We start from the raw sequence: 14,696 nt of genomic DNA, 5'->3' as shown, positions 1-14,696 counted from the left end.
TAGTACAAAAAAGTATGTATTGTTATAAAAGTATTTATAATAAATGCTGTTCTTTTGAACTTTCTATAAAAACATTAAGCAGCACAACCTTTTTAGCATTAATAAAAATAAGAAATGTTTCTTTAGCACCAAATCAGCATATTAGAAAAATGTCTGAAAGATCATGTGTTTTTACTGTATATTTGATAAAAATTAAATAAATGAATGTAGCCATGGTGAGATTGAGACTACTTTCAAAAACATTTGACCGGTACTGTATATGTATATATATATATATATATATCAAAAAGGAAGGGAGACCATTTTAAGTTGTTTACTTGTATCACATCAAATACAAAGGTTGTTAGATGATTCTCACAAAAATGGACAAAAAATTGTCACATTACCCTGAAATTTTACATATATAAAGTGCACAGGTGCTTTGAAAGTCTTTCATCAAATGTAAATAAATAGGTATAAAACATACATAAATATATCATTATTATCATTTTCTAGATATACGGCACATATTGGTAAATTTACTCCCCAGTAATGACTTTAAGAATGCCTTTGATAAAAAAGTTGTATAAATCAGACACTGCAAACATATAAAGGAAAAATATTATAAAATGTAGTACCAAAACAAAACCATTATAGCTCACAACTATACTTAAATTAAAATTAGACTCCCTAACTAACTCAGTTTTCAGTTAAAGCTAGTCATTTTCTGTGGTCTGCTTTGCAGCACAAGGCACAGTAACATTAACACCACCAACACCAACAGGATGTTGCTTTGTTCAATTTCGATTCCAGTTTTTGTTCCAGTCTCAGCATAAACAGCATGTCAAACCCAGCTGAAAGGTGTCAAAGCAGATTGCAAGTGGCTGAACGTGATCGATTGGATGCAGTGGTTGGGCCTCCGGTCTGTGTTTGACTGCTAGAACTCTCTGGTCCTCGAGTCTCTGAGATCTGAGGTGGACCATCGGCTGCTGGTTTGCCTAAAGCGCTGCTCTCTGCTTGATTCCCTTTGGTGGGAGATCTCTTGAAAAGAGAAAGCTGAAGATAGGAAAGAAGAAACCGATCAAACAAAGGTTAAACTCTGATGTGCAAAGATTATTATTATTATGTGCATGATTATGAGGTGGTTGCTTACTAGTGTTTATTATACAGATTAAAAGGTTTGAGTGGTTAAATACCCTGTTTCTAGAGCCGAAACGAGTTTTAGGTTTGTCTTCTGTAACTCCATTCCTCTCTGACTCTGTCTCCTTCTTTATAAGCGTAGCAGGATCAGAATCTTCAGAAACAAAAGAGAAAGACAGAAAAAAGCTGCTTAAAACCAATACATTTGATTTTGGTGAACATACATTTCATTTATGTTCACCAAGTTATATTATAGTACATTGCAATCACTTTCTACCAAAAATGTCTGTAACCAAAAAGTTGATGGACCCCATTGACTTCAATAGTAGGAAAAAAAAAAAATACTATGGAAGTCAATGGGGTCCATCAACTGTTTGGTTACAGACATTCTTCAAAATATCTTCTTTTGTGTTCAGAAAAAATAAATTCTTACAGGTTTGAAACAACTTGAGGGTGAGTAAATGATGACAGAATTTTCATTTTTGGGTGAACTATCCCTTTAAATAGTTTATAGGTGCTTCTCAATACTCTAATTCAGGGTTCCTCAAACTCGGTCCTGGAGGGCCACTGTCCTGCAGAGTTTAGCTCCAACCATGATCAAACACACCTGAGCAAGCTAATCAATGTCTTCAGGATCACTAGAAACTCACAGCTAGGTGTGTTTGATCAGGGTTGGAGCTAAACTGTGCAGGACAGTGGCCCTCCAGGACCGAGTTTGAGGAACCCTGCTCTAATTGATGCTTCCTCTTTTCCTCGCTCCTCCGTCCTCCAGCCCGTGACCTGGAAACCGACCGAACTCAGCCATCTTGACGGGCTTCTCAATTCTCTTGTTGAACTGTGAGAAGGCGAGGAACGAGGAGCGAGGAAGCTTCCTGAGGAGTCATGAGCGAGGATACACAGGTGAGACACGAGGAAAGGAATAATAAAATAAATAATAATATAAAAAAGGTAATTGTGAATTTTTGTCCTTGCAATTGTACATTAGGATTTTTTCCCTAGTTTATATCTTTTATGTTGTTTATTCTCAGAATAGTGAGTTTACATCTCACAATTCTGACTTTTTTTGTTCAGATTCCAGATTCTCTCAATTCCATTTTTCGCAGAATTCTGCAGGTGCATGCGGTCAGGATAGGTGTCCAAAAAAAACAACAACAAAAAAAAACAAAAAACACAGAATTCAGAAAAAAAAAAACTCAACGTCAAACTGAACGTCAAGATGTAAAAAAGGTCAGAATTGTGAGATATAAACTTGCAATTGTGAAAAAACAGTTGCAACCTCTTTTATATACCGTGGTGGAAATAAGCTTCCACATATAGATGACCTCAAAGCTAACAGACGGCCTAAAAGCCACAAAACTCTATTTTTTTGGTTTTCTTGGGGTCTGTATGGGAATATGAAAGGGTGCTGAAAAAGAAATTAAAACTCACCTTTTATCGGTCCATCAGGGACGGATGCCTCTTTTATAATCTGCTCTTTCTGTAGGAGTAAGAAAATTACATCACACAAACAAATCAAAGCAATAGAGCCACGCTAAAGCAATATGAGCATACTAAATGAGTCTAAATTATATGAATGAAAGGTTTCAGGGCACCTGTATGTCTGGCTCTGTAATGCTTTGCTCCTCTGTCTCTTTTCTCTTCTCGTCTAGAATATCTTCCTTCTCCTCACACTTTTCCCCTTCTTTTTCCTCTGGATGCTCTTCCTCATCTTCCTCCTCCTCATCATCATCATCTTCTTCATCATCTAAATATTCTTCCTCCTCATCTTCTCCCTCCATTTTTCCATTGATCTCATCTGTCCGGAGCTGGAGAGATCGGTGATGGTTGTGCAAAAAGTGAGAAAAGACAAATCAGTGACTGTGAAACACAAAAAGAGGGTTGAAGAAACTAGAATGGCAGGAGAGGGTTCAATGTGAGTCAGGAAGTTTTAAAATGAAAATGAACTAACAAACTACACGTATAAAGAAACACAAGTAGGTGGGTACATGACTAGGGATCTATTTAGGAGGACTAGAAAAGGACCAGCTCTACGGAGAGAGTGCCTCACCTGTCCAATGAAGGATTTTCGGGTTTTCTGCCTGATTGCAACTGCTTTGAATTTGGAGATATCTCATATGGCTTTCTTTATTTGCATGATTGCAATTCAAATTCAAATTTGCTTATTATGCTGCTGAAATTCTCTAGTACAGCATTATAGATTTATATCATGTCGTTTTCTTTATGTAAAGCATACAAAATGTTAGCTTTCGAAGTCAGTTTGGAAAATCTGTGCTTTTTATATTTAAATAAAATGCAATGCAATGTTACTAAATTGGAAAACAAGTATAAAACAACACAGGCATTAATTTAAATACACATGCAAATAGTTATAAATAAATGAAAAGTTTATTGGCTATTAAATGTAACAAAAAACTCACAGAACAAGCACAAGTGCAAAATTTGAACTAAATGCTACTTAAAGGAGAACTCCGGTCAATTTTAACATTGAGCTCATTTTTTTGTAAATTTGGAGTGCTGTCAGTACAGAGAACAACGACAAAAATCGGTGTTGCCTACATCGTGTTATCCTTTTTTTTAAATTTGCACCCTGTTGACTTCAATGGGGCAAGTTTTAAACCTGCTTTTAGCCTCTGAAATGTTATTTCAGCCAGCGCTCATACCTGTATTTACATCCTGTTTTCGGCTGAAGTCCACAGTAGTCGATTGTCGAGTTCACGCGCATAGGTTTAGTACGTATGATCATGCACCCGAACTCGACAATCGACTACTGTGGACTTCAGCCGAAAACAGGATGTAAATACAGGTATGAGCGCTGGCTGAAATAACATCACTTTTATTCATATCTTTCACATCTACTGCAGTCAGATTCACCGCGTGTTCACTCTGAAGGAATCACTCACATGACCTGTGCACTTGTAATGACACATCAAGGATGTTAAGAGGCTAAAAGCAGGTTTAAAACTTGCCCCATTGAAGTCAACAGGGTGCAAATTTTAAAAAGAGGATAACACGATGTAGGCAACACCGATTTTTGTCGTTGTTCTCTGTATTGACAGCACTCCAAATTTACAAAAAAATGAGCTCAATGTTAAAATTTACCGGAGTTCTCCTTTAATGACGACTAACCTTATTTTTTTCCAAATATTTTCTTCCAGTCATAAAGATCACGAGCTGCCATTTTATTTTACATTTGAATTTTTGTAAGAGTAGGCATCTTTAAATGTGCCCTGTTTGTATTTGTAAGAATTTGAAGTCATTGATAGTGCTGATTCATGGTCATTGGCAAATCAAACACATTTGTTAATAAACGAACATGGCTGTCCATCAGATACATATGTCCTAAGGCACATCATGAGGTCTTCATTACTGCATGAGCGTATCATTACTTATGAAAACATAAATAATTAAATATAAAATAAAAAATGTGAAGCAAAACATTTAATAAAAACGACATGGGCGAAATTGCAAGAATAATAATGGCGAAATAAAAATATTTCAAATATATATCACAAAAGCAAGAAGCAAGAAAAAACATTAAAGGCATGTACATAATACTCAGTAAAAGCAGATAGAGGTTGTTGAATTATTTTAAATTGAGGTATTGAGGAAGAACATCATCCCAAAACTGCTGAGACTCCTGGGACTCGTCGTCTGACTGCTGGCGTTGCGCTCGGGCCCGTTTGGCTTTCGTCGGCTGTTTTGTTGTTTTCACACTTGACTTTTGTTTGGTGGCTTTTGGTTCAGAGGCTTTTTCACGTTTTCTTTTGGCTTTGGCTTTTTCTTCTTCTTCCTCCTCCTCCTCTTGTTCTTCTTCCTCCTCCTCCTCTTGTTCTTCTTCCTCCTCTTGCTCTTCTTCTTTGTCCTCCTCTTCTCCCTCCTCATCCTCTGCTTCTGCCTCCTCTTTTTCTTCAGACTCTTCCTCCTCTGCTTCCTCTTCCGCTTCTTCATTGCCTTCCTCCTCACCATTACTTTCTTCTTCTTCCTCTTTGTCTTTACTCTCCTGCTCTTCTTCCTCTTCGTCTTTGCTCTCCTGCTCTTCTTCCTCTTCCTCTTTGCTCTCCTGCTCTTCTTCCTCTTCGTCTTTGCTCTCCTCCTCTTCTTTCTCTTTGCTCTCCTGCTCTTCTTCCTCTTCGTCTTTGCTCTCCTCCTCTTCTTCCTCTTCGTCTTTGCTCTCCTGCTCTTCGTCTTTGCTCTCCTCTTCTTCCTCTTTGCTCTCCTGCTCTTCTTCCTCTTCGTCTTTGCTCTCCTCCTCTTCTTCCTCTTTGCTCTCCTGCTCTTCTTCCTCTTCGTCTTTGCTCTCCTGCTCTTCTTCCTCTTCATCATTGCTCTCCTGCTCTTCTTCCTCCTCATTTTCACTCTCTTCTTCTTCCTCTTCCTCATCATTCTGACTCATTGATTCCTCTTCATTGCTTTCGCCCTCTTCCTCGTCCTCTTTAACTTCCTCACTCTCCTTCTCTGCTTCACTCTCACTCTCCCCTTCATCATCATCTTCAGTCTCACTTTCCTGCTTTTCTGAATCATCCTCTTCTTCTTCACTAGTCTTTTCACCATCTTCATCTCCTTTATCTTCAGACTCGCTCTCTAGCTTTTCAGAATCTTCCTTTTCTTCACTAGTCTTTTCACTGTCTTCATCTTCCTCTGCACTATCACTTTCCACATCATTTTCTTCCTCATCCTCATCCTCACTATCTTTCTCCTCTGACTCCTCATTCTCTTCATCTGATTCTTCCTTTGAGCTCTCATTTTTGCTCTCTGTCTCTTCCTCTTTGCTTGTTTTGCTTTCGTCCTTTTCATCTCCACTCTGCTCTTCAGTTTTTCTACTTATCTCACTTGTTTCTTCTTCCTCGTCTTCTATTCTATCACTCTCCCGTTCCTCAGCCTCACTCTCTACATCCTCAGCTACCTCGCTTTTACTTTTATCCTCCTCTTCCTCGCTTTCCTCATCCTCACTAGAACCTTTGATCGTTGTATCACCGTCAACCTCAGAATCATCATCGTTTGCTACCTTGTCAAGGGTCTTGCTCTCACTTTCCTCCTCACTGTCATCCACTTCCTCACTCTCATCCCTTCTGTTCACCAACCCCTTGCTTTCCTCCTCTTCCTCCTCATCTGATTCCTCGTTTCTTCTATATGTTTCCTCAGAATGAGCCTCGGTTTTGGACTCAATGCTGCTTCTTTCCATGTCCCCATCTGAAGTTCCTGATTCTGTCTTCATGTTGATGGTGACAGCCGTCTTCTTGGCTTCTCTATTCTCCTCCTGTCTTGAAACCTCATCGGACTCACTCAGGGACGAAACATCAGATAGAGTTCTTTGTTTTGAAGGAGGTTTTGGCATCTTTTGGGGTGTGGACTGGGAAAGGAACTGACTGACTGCTGATGCTCCAAGTAAACAAGCAGAACTTCCCATTCCCACATCTTGGAGAAAAGATGTCACCTTGATGAGAGGATTCTCCTTAATTTGCTCAGATTCTGACGCCGATTCAGATTTGGAGCCAACTTCGGAGACAATGGTAGGCCCCTTTTTTGTGTTTTTCAAGTTGTCTTCTACTAGCAATTGGCTTTGTTCTGCTCTTGATTTCTTTGTCTTCTTTGTAGAAACATCTTGTTGTGATTGTTGTGAAGTAGTGGAGATCTCTTGTATTGTCTTGCTACTTTTTGAGTATTTTTTTGAATCTGGCTTTTTACTCTGTGGGACAAAATTTTTGTTTTCTGTCTTAGCAGCATTCGTTTCACTTTTCACCTTGTGAGCTTTTGGTAAATCATCTTTTGAGATCTTCTTACCTGTTGGGTCCTGGTCCTTATGTGTGGTCTGTTCAAGATGATGTTCAACAACAATTATGGGTTTCATTTTTACTTCCTTTTCTTTCCCCACATCTTTTTGAGGCTGGCTTCTAACTTCCAATGGACGATCTTTGGGTTTTGCTTTACCTATTCCCTCTTGGTTTGGTTTTGTACTTCCTTTTGATTTTTGAGCAACCTTCTCGCTTTCAGCCTCTTGATTTGGGTGGGCTTTTCCAGTTGATTCTTTTTTAACTTTATCCCTTGACTTCATCAATTCTGTGTGCTTGGGCAGGTAGGATTTGGATCCAGCTCTGCTTATGTCCGACCCCAATCTGGTGTTACTTCCACCAGCTTGGTGATATGCAGGCTTTTTGTTCTCCAAAGCGATAAGTACATTTTCCTTATCATGACCATGTCTCTTAGGGGACTTGTGGTGCGTCCCTGACCCAAGACTGTCCCCGACTACTGAGCTACCACTTGAGCTTCTAAGTAACTCAGTAGGAAGAGCTTTGCGAGCTGACAGCTCCGCCCTCTTACTATAAGGGGCGTGGCCATCACTATGCTTCTCCTTACCGTGCTCTTTCACAACCTTAACCTTCTTCTATTCCAGGAAGCAGAGGATAAAAAGAAGGAAAGTGTTAGAGAAATGAATGAACATGCAGAGCAGGCTGAACGAGAGCAGAATGAGCTTTAAGGCTGCAAAGCAAATGAGAATGAGTCAATGAAGAGAAGACAGAGAACACAAGCATAAGGGGGAGGTCTAAATGAGTGCAGCCCTTTGAAAAAATTTACTAATTTTTCTCCTCAACCTTTGTTTGGCCATATAAATAGCTAATTTCTTGGACAACAACCCAGATGAGCTCTTACCTTCTCCACAGGAGACAATGTGAGGGTCTTATCACTAGGGTCCATCTTAATTATGTGAGTCTGAAAACAAAGAAACTTTTGCATTAGTCTTAGAAGATTTTATACCAGCAGTTCTCAACTGGTTTTTCTACATGACCCAGATTTTACATCAAATGGCAAACCAAGACAGTATTTACAGTAGTCTGTGTCATTTTTGCTTTTGAAAGTGGATTTCAACAAAATCATTAAATGTCTACTTCTACGTATTTTCTATAGATATTATAAAAGCATGCATGCCTCTTTCATAAGTGATGGTATGCTTCTCCTACCAGGTTTAATAAGTCAGTGGTTTCTCCAAGGTCTTTTACGCTCTCACTATCCTCCACACTGCTTCTGTCATCAAGAGATTTCTCTCTCTTTCCAGGAACTTATTGAGAGAGAGAGAGAGAGAGAGAAAATCCATAAAAACATGAGTATAATATACACTACAGTTCAAAAGTTTGGTATTGGTTAGATTTTTAAAATGCTTCCGAAAGATGCCTCACCAAGGCCGCATTTATTTGATAAAAAATACAGTAAAACAGTAAGATTGTTGAAATATTATTACAATTTAAAAGAAGTGACATTTTCTATTTCTTTTAAAATGTCGAAATTTCAGCATCATTACTCCAGTCTTCGGTGTCACATGATCATTCAGAAATCATTCTAATAAGCTGATTTGCTGCTCAAGAAACATTTCTTATCAATGCTGAAATCAGTTGTACTGCTAAAGGATTCTGAATAGACAATTCAAAAGAACAACATTTTTTAAAATAGAAATCTTTTGTAATAATGTAAAAGTCTTTACTGACACTTTAGATCAATTTAATGTGTCCTTGCTGAATAAAAGTATTAAATTATTTAATCATACTGATTCTAAACTTTTTAACAGTAGTGAAAATGAAAATAAATGTGTGCTTTTTGATTGAATGATGTCTTTTTATAAGTGGCAATAGCATTTGTGAACGAGGAACTTGTTTTCCTGTGATTTGAAACAACAGATATTATTTTTAATACTTCAGTTTTTTGACAAGGCAGTTACTTTTGAGGCTGTTGTGAGGGATCTTTCCAGGTTGGTTACTGTGGGAGTGACGGATCTGGCTGGGAACAGATAGAGATGCACTCAGATGATTTCCACCCAGAGCTGGGAGTGTTCGAAACATTTGTCCAAACTGATCTGGTGAACGCTCCTGCAGAAGAAAAGCAACACACATTGCATCCATATTTAATTAGTTTATATAATTGTTTAGGTAATATATTGCATTAAAATTGTATTACTCATCTTGAAATACACTTCCACTAGTCCAATTGATAATCAGTTGCACTTATTGCAATCCATTAGGGTTGACCTACCCGTTCTCTGCGTCTGACCCGAGCCGAGAGACTCCTGTTTAGGGTGTCCCCCAGTAGTTCAGTACAGGACTTTTCAAAGTAGTCTTCTGTGATGTCATCCTCCTCCAGGATCAAATCCTCCGACCTTTCAGCCCTGGGCTTTGCCAACACAAGCATGTGACACCCACCACAAGTAACCTGTAAGCACACACACTGTTTACAGATGCCATGAAATCAAAATAGAATTTTGTGGCTTTTAGTCCTTATTGTTCCATAAGAAATGACGATACACACGTTTAGCAGATTAATACATTTAGACTACCATTAAAAAATTTGCAGTCGGTAAGATTTTTTTAAAATGTATTATGCTCACCAAGGCTAATTTTATTTTATCAAAAATACATAAAAAATTTGTGAAATATTATTACAATTTAAAATAAACTGTTTTCTATTATAATGTATTCCATTTATTCTTGTAATGGCAAAGCTGAATTTTCAGCAGCTCCAGTCTTCAGTGTCACATTATAATATGCTGATTTAGAGCTTAATAGATATTTCTTATTATTATCTGCATTATTTGAACTATATTTTGTAAGTCTTTACTGACACTTTTGATCAAGTGAATGTATTTTTGCTGAATAAATGCATTCATATATATATATATATATATATATATATATATATATATATATATATATATATATATATAAATATGTAAATATGTATATATATACATATAAATATGTATGCTTTTTATGTTTTTTTGCAATAAAAATAAAACAAATAAATAAAATGTTCTCTCTATTATTAGAAATAAAATTAGAGAATGAAAGCAATAAAAAAGGGCAAGTACTTTGATATGTCCAGACCTTTCTGTCTCAAAATAAATTGGGGTCAACAGGGTAATGAAATTTATATTGGTCAAACCATTTCAAAGCAGAAAATGTATATACCTGATAGAAATCAAATGTATTATATATTGTATCATAAACAGTAGATAGCCAGTAATACGTACAGAATGTACATGGCAGTTGAGGAATCTCGTACACAGGGTCGGTCTGAACTGGTTGGTGAAGTTTTCTTCTCCAAGTCCCAGTTTTCCATGCCGACCATCACCAAAGGTGTACAAAAGGCCGCTGTCTGAAACCAGCACATATACAAACAGAATCGTATATATTTTAGAGGAAAGACACAAAGAGGAAATTATATCACAACAAATAAAAGGATGTTGTCAGGTATTTTACCAGTAATCAACGCTGTATGGTTCTCTCCACACTCCACATGTTTAACTCTGCCCCTCCTGAAATGCTCAACCACTCTGGGTAAACGAGACTCAAATATGAATGTGCCGTGTCCAAGCTGTCCAAACTGACCCAGGCCAAACGAATACACCTTGTGCTCTGCATTACCAGACATGTGTAACATTTAGTCTTCACAAAGAAGAAACACAGACAAAAAAAACAACAACCACAAAGCAAAAGATGTTCCCCTACCAGTAAGCGCCACCGTGTGCCCTCCTCCACAGGACACCTTTACCACCCTATCAGAGATGCCGGTCACCTGTTGAGGCACTTTATGATTGGCCAGCTTCTCTGTGGACAAGCCCAGCTTTCCACTGTCTTTTTCTCCGAATGTGAACAAGGCCCCATCCACTGCAACAAATAAAACAAGCATCACCTAGCAACAATCCAGCCTTCACAGAAGGTCAAATTATGAACATTTTATGAATTCAATGCCACCATCCTGTGCTCTATAGATCATGGAGAGGAAGTAGGAAAGTCATCATGAATTGTCAAAAAATGGGGATTTAAAATGATGGATATTCCAATGTAACACAGTTGAACACAATTCTTAAATCATTTTGATTCATTTATTAAATATATCAAGTATTATTTATAAAATAATAGTAATATTATGCCATTATTTTAAATGTTTTTAAAATTATTTATTTAATGTAATTTATTGTAAATGTATTTATTGTAATACCATTATTGTAACTAACTAGCATAATTCACTATAATAAAATTTTTTAATTATAAATGAAAATACTTATTTGATGTATTTGATGAGTTTTCTTTTTTAATATATTTTCAAATGTAATTTAAATGTAATCAGCATCATTACTCCAGTCTTCAGTGTCACATGATCCTTCAGAAATCATTCTAATATGATGATTTGCAGCTCAAGAAACATTTATGTTGTGCATTTATATTCAGGATTCTTTGATTAATAGAAAGTTTAAAAGACCAGCAGTTTAATGCATCCTTGATGAATAAAAGTATTTTTCTTTTTCTTTTTTCTTGAAAAAATTGTACTGACCTTAAACTTTTGAGTGCAAACTTTAAAAAAAACAACAACCTTTTTTACTATTTATGAGTAAAATAGTATAATATTATAAATATATATGTATATACAAAAGATATATTTCAGATTAAATAAAATGTGAATGTTGAGCATAGAGTTAAACATGTATTTAACCCTGAATATTTTGGTATAATTGGCCGTGGTGACGAGGTAATACTTCAGTGGCATACATACCGGTAACAAAGGCAGAATGATAATATCCACAGGACACCCAGGACACTCGTTTCCCCACAGAAACCTCCTGAGGAGTGAGTGCATTACTCTCCTTTCCTAACCCAATCTGACCCTCGGAGTTATCGCCCCACATATAGAGCCTGCCATCCTCTGAGATGACACAGACATTTTGTTACATTACAGTTAATATTTGCCGTTACATGTTATGTATGTCACATTTTCGGTTACATGTTTTGTCAGCAGACACTGCTGCACTGTAAGGCAGATGGAACAAAACTCTTACGCGTCAGGACAGCAGATGTATTGGAACCAGCAGCGAGCATTTTGATTGGCCCATGTTTGCTGAAGAAGTCCACCAGGTGGAAGGAGGTTCTGTCATCGCAGTCACCAAGACCAAGCTGTCCTTCATTATTCCCTCCAGAGGCATACAGGTTACCACGGGCTGCTCAGCAAAGAAAACAAGTATTTTAGTTGAGGATAAATCTATAATGTTGCAAATAGTTATCTATAGTGCTATCAAAACATTTGGGGTCAGTGACACTGAAGACTGAAGTAATGATGCTAAAAATACAGCTTTACCACCACAGGAATATACATTTCAAAAATATTACAATAGAAAAAAATTATTTTGAATTAAAAATAATATATCACAATATTAAGGTTCAAAAACATAAAAAAAATATCTTACTGTCCCCCAAATTTTGAATGGTAGTGTACATTTAAAAAAAAAATTTTTCATGTTTTGGCCTTTGCAAATATTGAGATATCATCATATCAAATATATGAATAATGAATTACTAGCCTTACATGTTATGATCGTTTGTCTTTAAGGTTATGCGTGTAATTTTTTCAATGTTAAACATTCTCTTATCCCCGTTTAATTCGCAGAGACAATTATAAATTCCCAGAGAGTTCCCACTGTGTTGCCCTGTAGCCCTTTCAAAACATTGCTGTTTGTTTCAGTGGTCTGGGATGGCAATTTCTGGCTTGACTAATGGAATAAGTACATAAATAAGAATATGTAAATAATTAAGGTAACAGAAAATGAAGGAAAACAAGTTTCACCTTTAAAAAAACAGGATTGATTTACTAGACTCAAAAAACATAAAGCAAATATGATGAATAAACTTACATGTATAAACAAGTGAGTGAGTTCTTCCACAGGCTGCGAGCTTCACGCTTTCAGATTTTAGGGCTTTAAGAAAACAAATACGGTCATTGCATGTCAGAAACATGTTGACTATACGATTTATTCTTACTAAACACAATTATTAATTATACAACCTGAATATATATATATATATATATATATATATATATATATCAAGCTAATTTGTTAAAATGTTGAACTCCTGCACACACTTCCCCTCTGCTTTCCAGATTAATGCAGATTACGGACCACTCCAGATTGGTATTAAGACAATCTATGGCTTTATCCTGAAAAGATCTCCTTTTTCTTAAAGCTACTTACAAACATGTAATTGTGTGTGTCAGATTATATATTACTGCTGTGCTGAATAATTCAAAGTCACTAATCATTACTATTTGATAAACTAATGATAACTTTTCCAAACAGCTAATTGTGACAGACAGCATTGGAGAATGTGTTGAAGTGATTTATCAGCTGTGGATGGCAGAAAACACTCAGCACTGCTCTCTCTTTGACTATGACAGGTTTGCGTAACAAACTAGCCCAATCGCGTTCCGGGGGTATAAATCGAGTTGCCAGGGGTCGCTTCAACCCGGGGCAACAGTGTAAAAGTAGCCCAATTCCACGGGAAAACACTGACACTGAAAGTCGTACCTTTCACACAAGTGGGTTTATTCACAGTGGTCTTTGTTCCGAGGCCCAGCTGTCCCCAGTTATTGCTGCCAAACATAAACAGCTTCCCATTTTCTAAACACAATAGGAATAGTGACAGGATGAATGCAAAAAATTACAGAACAAGACTTTATTTACCAAGATATCCACTAATAAACTCATAAATCATACCTGTTACTAGTGCTGTGTGCTCATCTCCACAGGAAACTCTCAAAGGTACATCATTTTTTAACCAGAATTTACTGGGGGCATTATCTGCGAATTTACTCTTTCCAAAAGTGAAGACAGCTCCGGATTCTAAAACAAAAATTGAAAAATAGAACAATAGCAAATGCAGACAATTTTCATGTTATGCCTTAAATTATTCAAATGACTGCTGTTTCAAGCTGTATTACACTATATTATGTCGTAAACAAATAATAGTTTGTATGATTTTAATTCGCAGTTTCTGTTTCTCTGTATATATATATATATATATATATATATATATATATATATATATATATATATATATATATATATATATATATACACAATCAGATGGTTAGTTGTTTACTTTATAGAAATATTATAGAATTGAGAGCGAGAGGCGTGACCACATGGCGTGGTTGCCTTGGCGACAGGAAGCCACAGGAGTCAATGAAAGAGCGGGACAGAGTGTTCAATGAAATAAAAAAACAAAACACAACGAACAATTATATGTATAAACACAGAGAAATATAATATTTGCAGTGCATTAAAACAGTTAAAACATATTTACACCAGTATAACATATGATTCGCTTCCACTATGTAGCACCGTTATATTATAGCCTATAGGCTAATCATAAACAGACAATAAGGCTAAAGAGACACGTGTAGCAACTGCAAATAACACAACTGTTTACATCGACAACTAATGTACTACAAAATATTTTACCAGGGATCTCATCTTCTGTCTCTCCGGCCATCTCCCCCGACTAATCAGCTTATTTACGCTGGACTCTAAGAAGTGTGACCAAGAAGTTTCTAAAACGACAGAAACTCTCCGCTCTAGATTTGCTTCCGCGTTGAGGTGTCACGTGTTACTCATTAGCTCCGCCAACTACAGTAACTTGATGCGACATTTATATCATACATATTTATATGTACAATATATTATTTTATATACTTTTATAGTAACTTAAATAATTGCAAATATTAAATTATGACTGTATACATAAGATAAACACACATTTACG

General features: G+C 36.6%; 2 protein-coding genes across 2 annotated transcripts; both read right to left on the bottom strand.

The window, feature by feature from the left end:
• Positions 1-297: 297 nt before the first annotated feature.
• On the bottom strand, positions 298-14,510 carry rpgrb (retinitis pigmentosa GTPase regulator b). The gene is made up of 17 exons (XM_079856645.1): positions 14,396-14,510; positions 13,649-13,774; positions 13,460-13,552; positions 12,788-12,850; positions 11,939-12,097; positions 11,656-11,805; positions 10,611-10,769; positions 10,362-10,517; positions 10,133-10,257; positions 9,139-9,315; positions 8,828-8,975; positions 8,076-8,173; positions 7,768-7,827; positions 2,712-2,924; positions 2,548-2,596; positions 1,176-1,273; positions 298-1,035 (listed from the first exon to the last, which is right to left on the bottom strand). Exons 1-17 carry the CDS (start codon positions 14,424-14,426, stop codon positions 844-846), a joined length of 2,097 nt encoding a protein of 698 aa, XP_079712771.1. The 5' UTR covers positions 14,427-14,510; the 3' UTR covers positions 298-843.
• Positions 2,712-6,891, bottom strand: LOC307149972 (uncharacterized protein). Its single transcript, XM_079856646.1, has 2 exons — positions 4,242-6,891; positions 2,712-3,585 (listed from the first exon to the last, which is right to left on the bottom strand). Exon 1 carries the CDS (start codon positions 6,524-6,526, stop codon positions 4,703-4,705), a length of 1,824 nt encoding a protein of 607 aa, XP_079712772.1. The 5' UTR covers positions 6,527-6,891; the 3' UTR covers positions 2,712-3,585; positions 4,242-4,702.
• Positions 14,511-14,696: the final 186 nt, after the last annotated feature.

This window comes from Squalius cephalus (assembly GCF_949319135.1).
Source record: "Squalius cephalus genome assembly, chromosome: 22".
In the NCBI taxonomy this organism is placed as follows: Eukaryota; Metazoa; Chordata; class Actinopteri; order Cypriniformes; family Leuciscidae; genus Squalius; species Squalius cephalus.
This window is presented reverse-complemented; position numbering and strand designations above follow the sequence as displayed.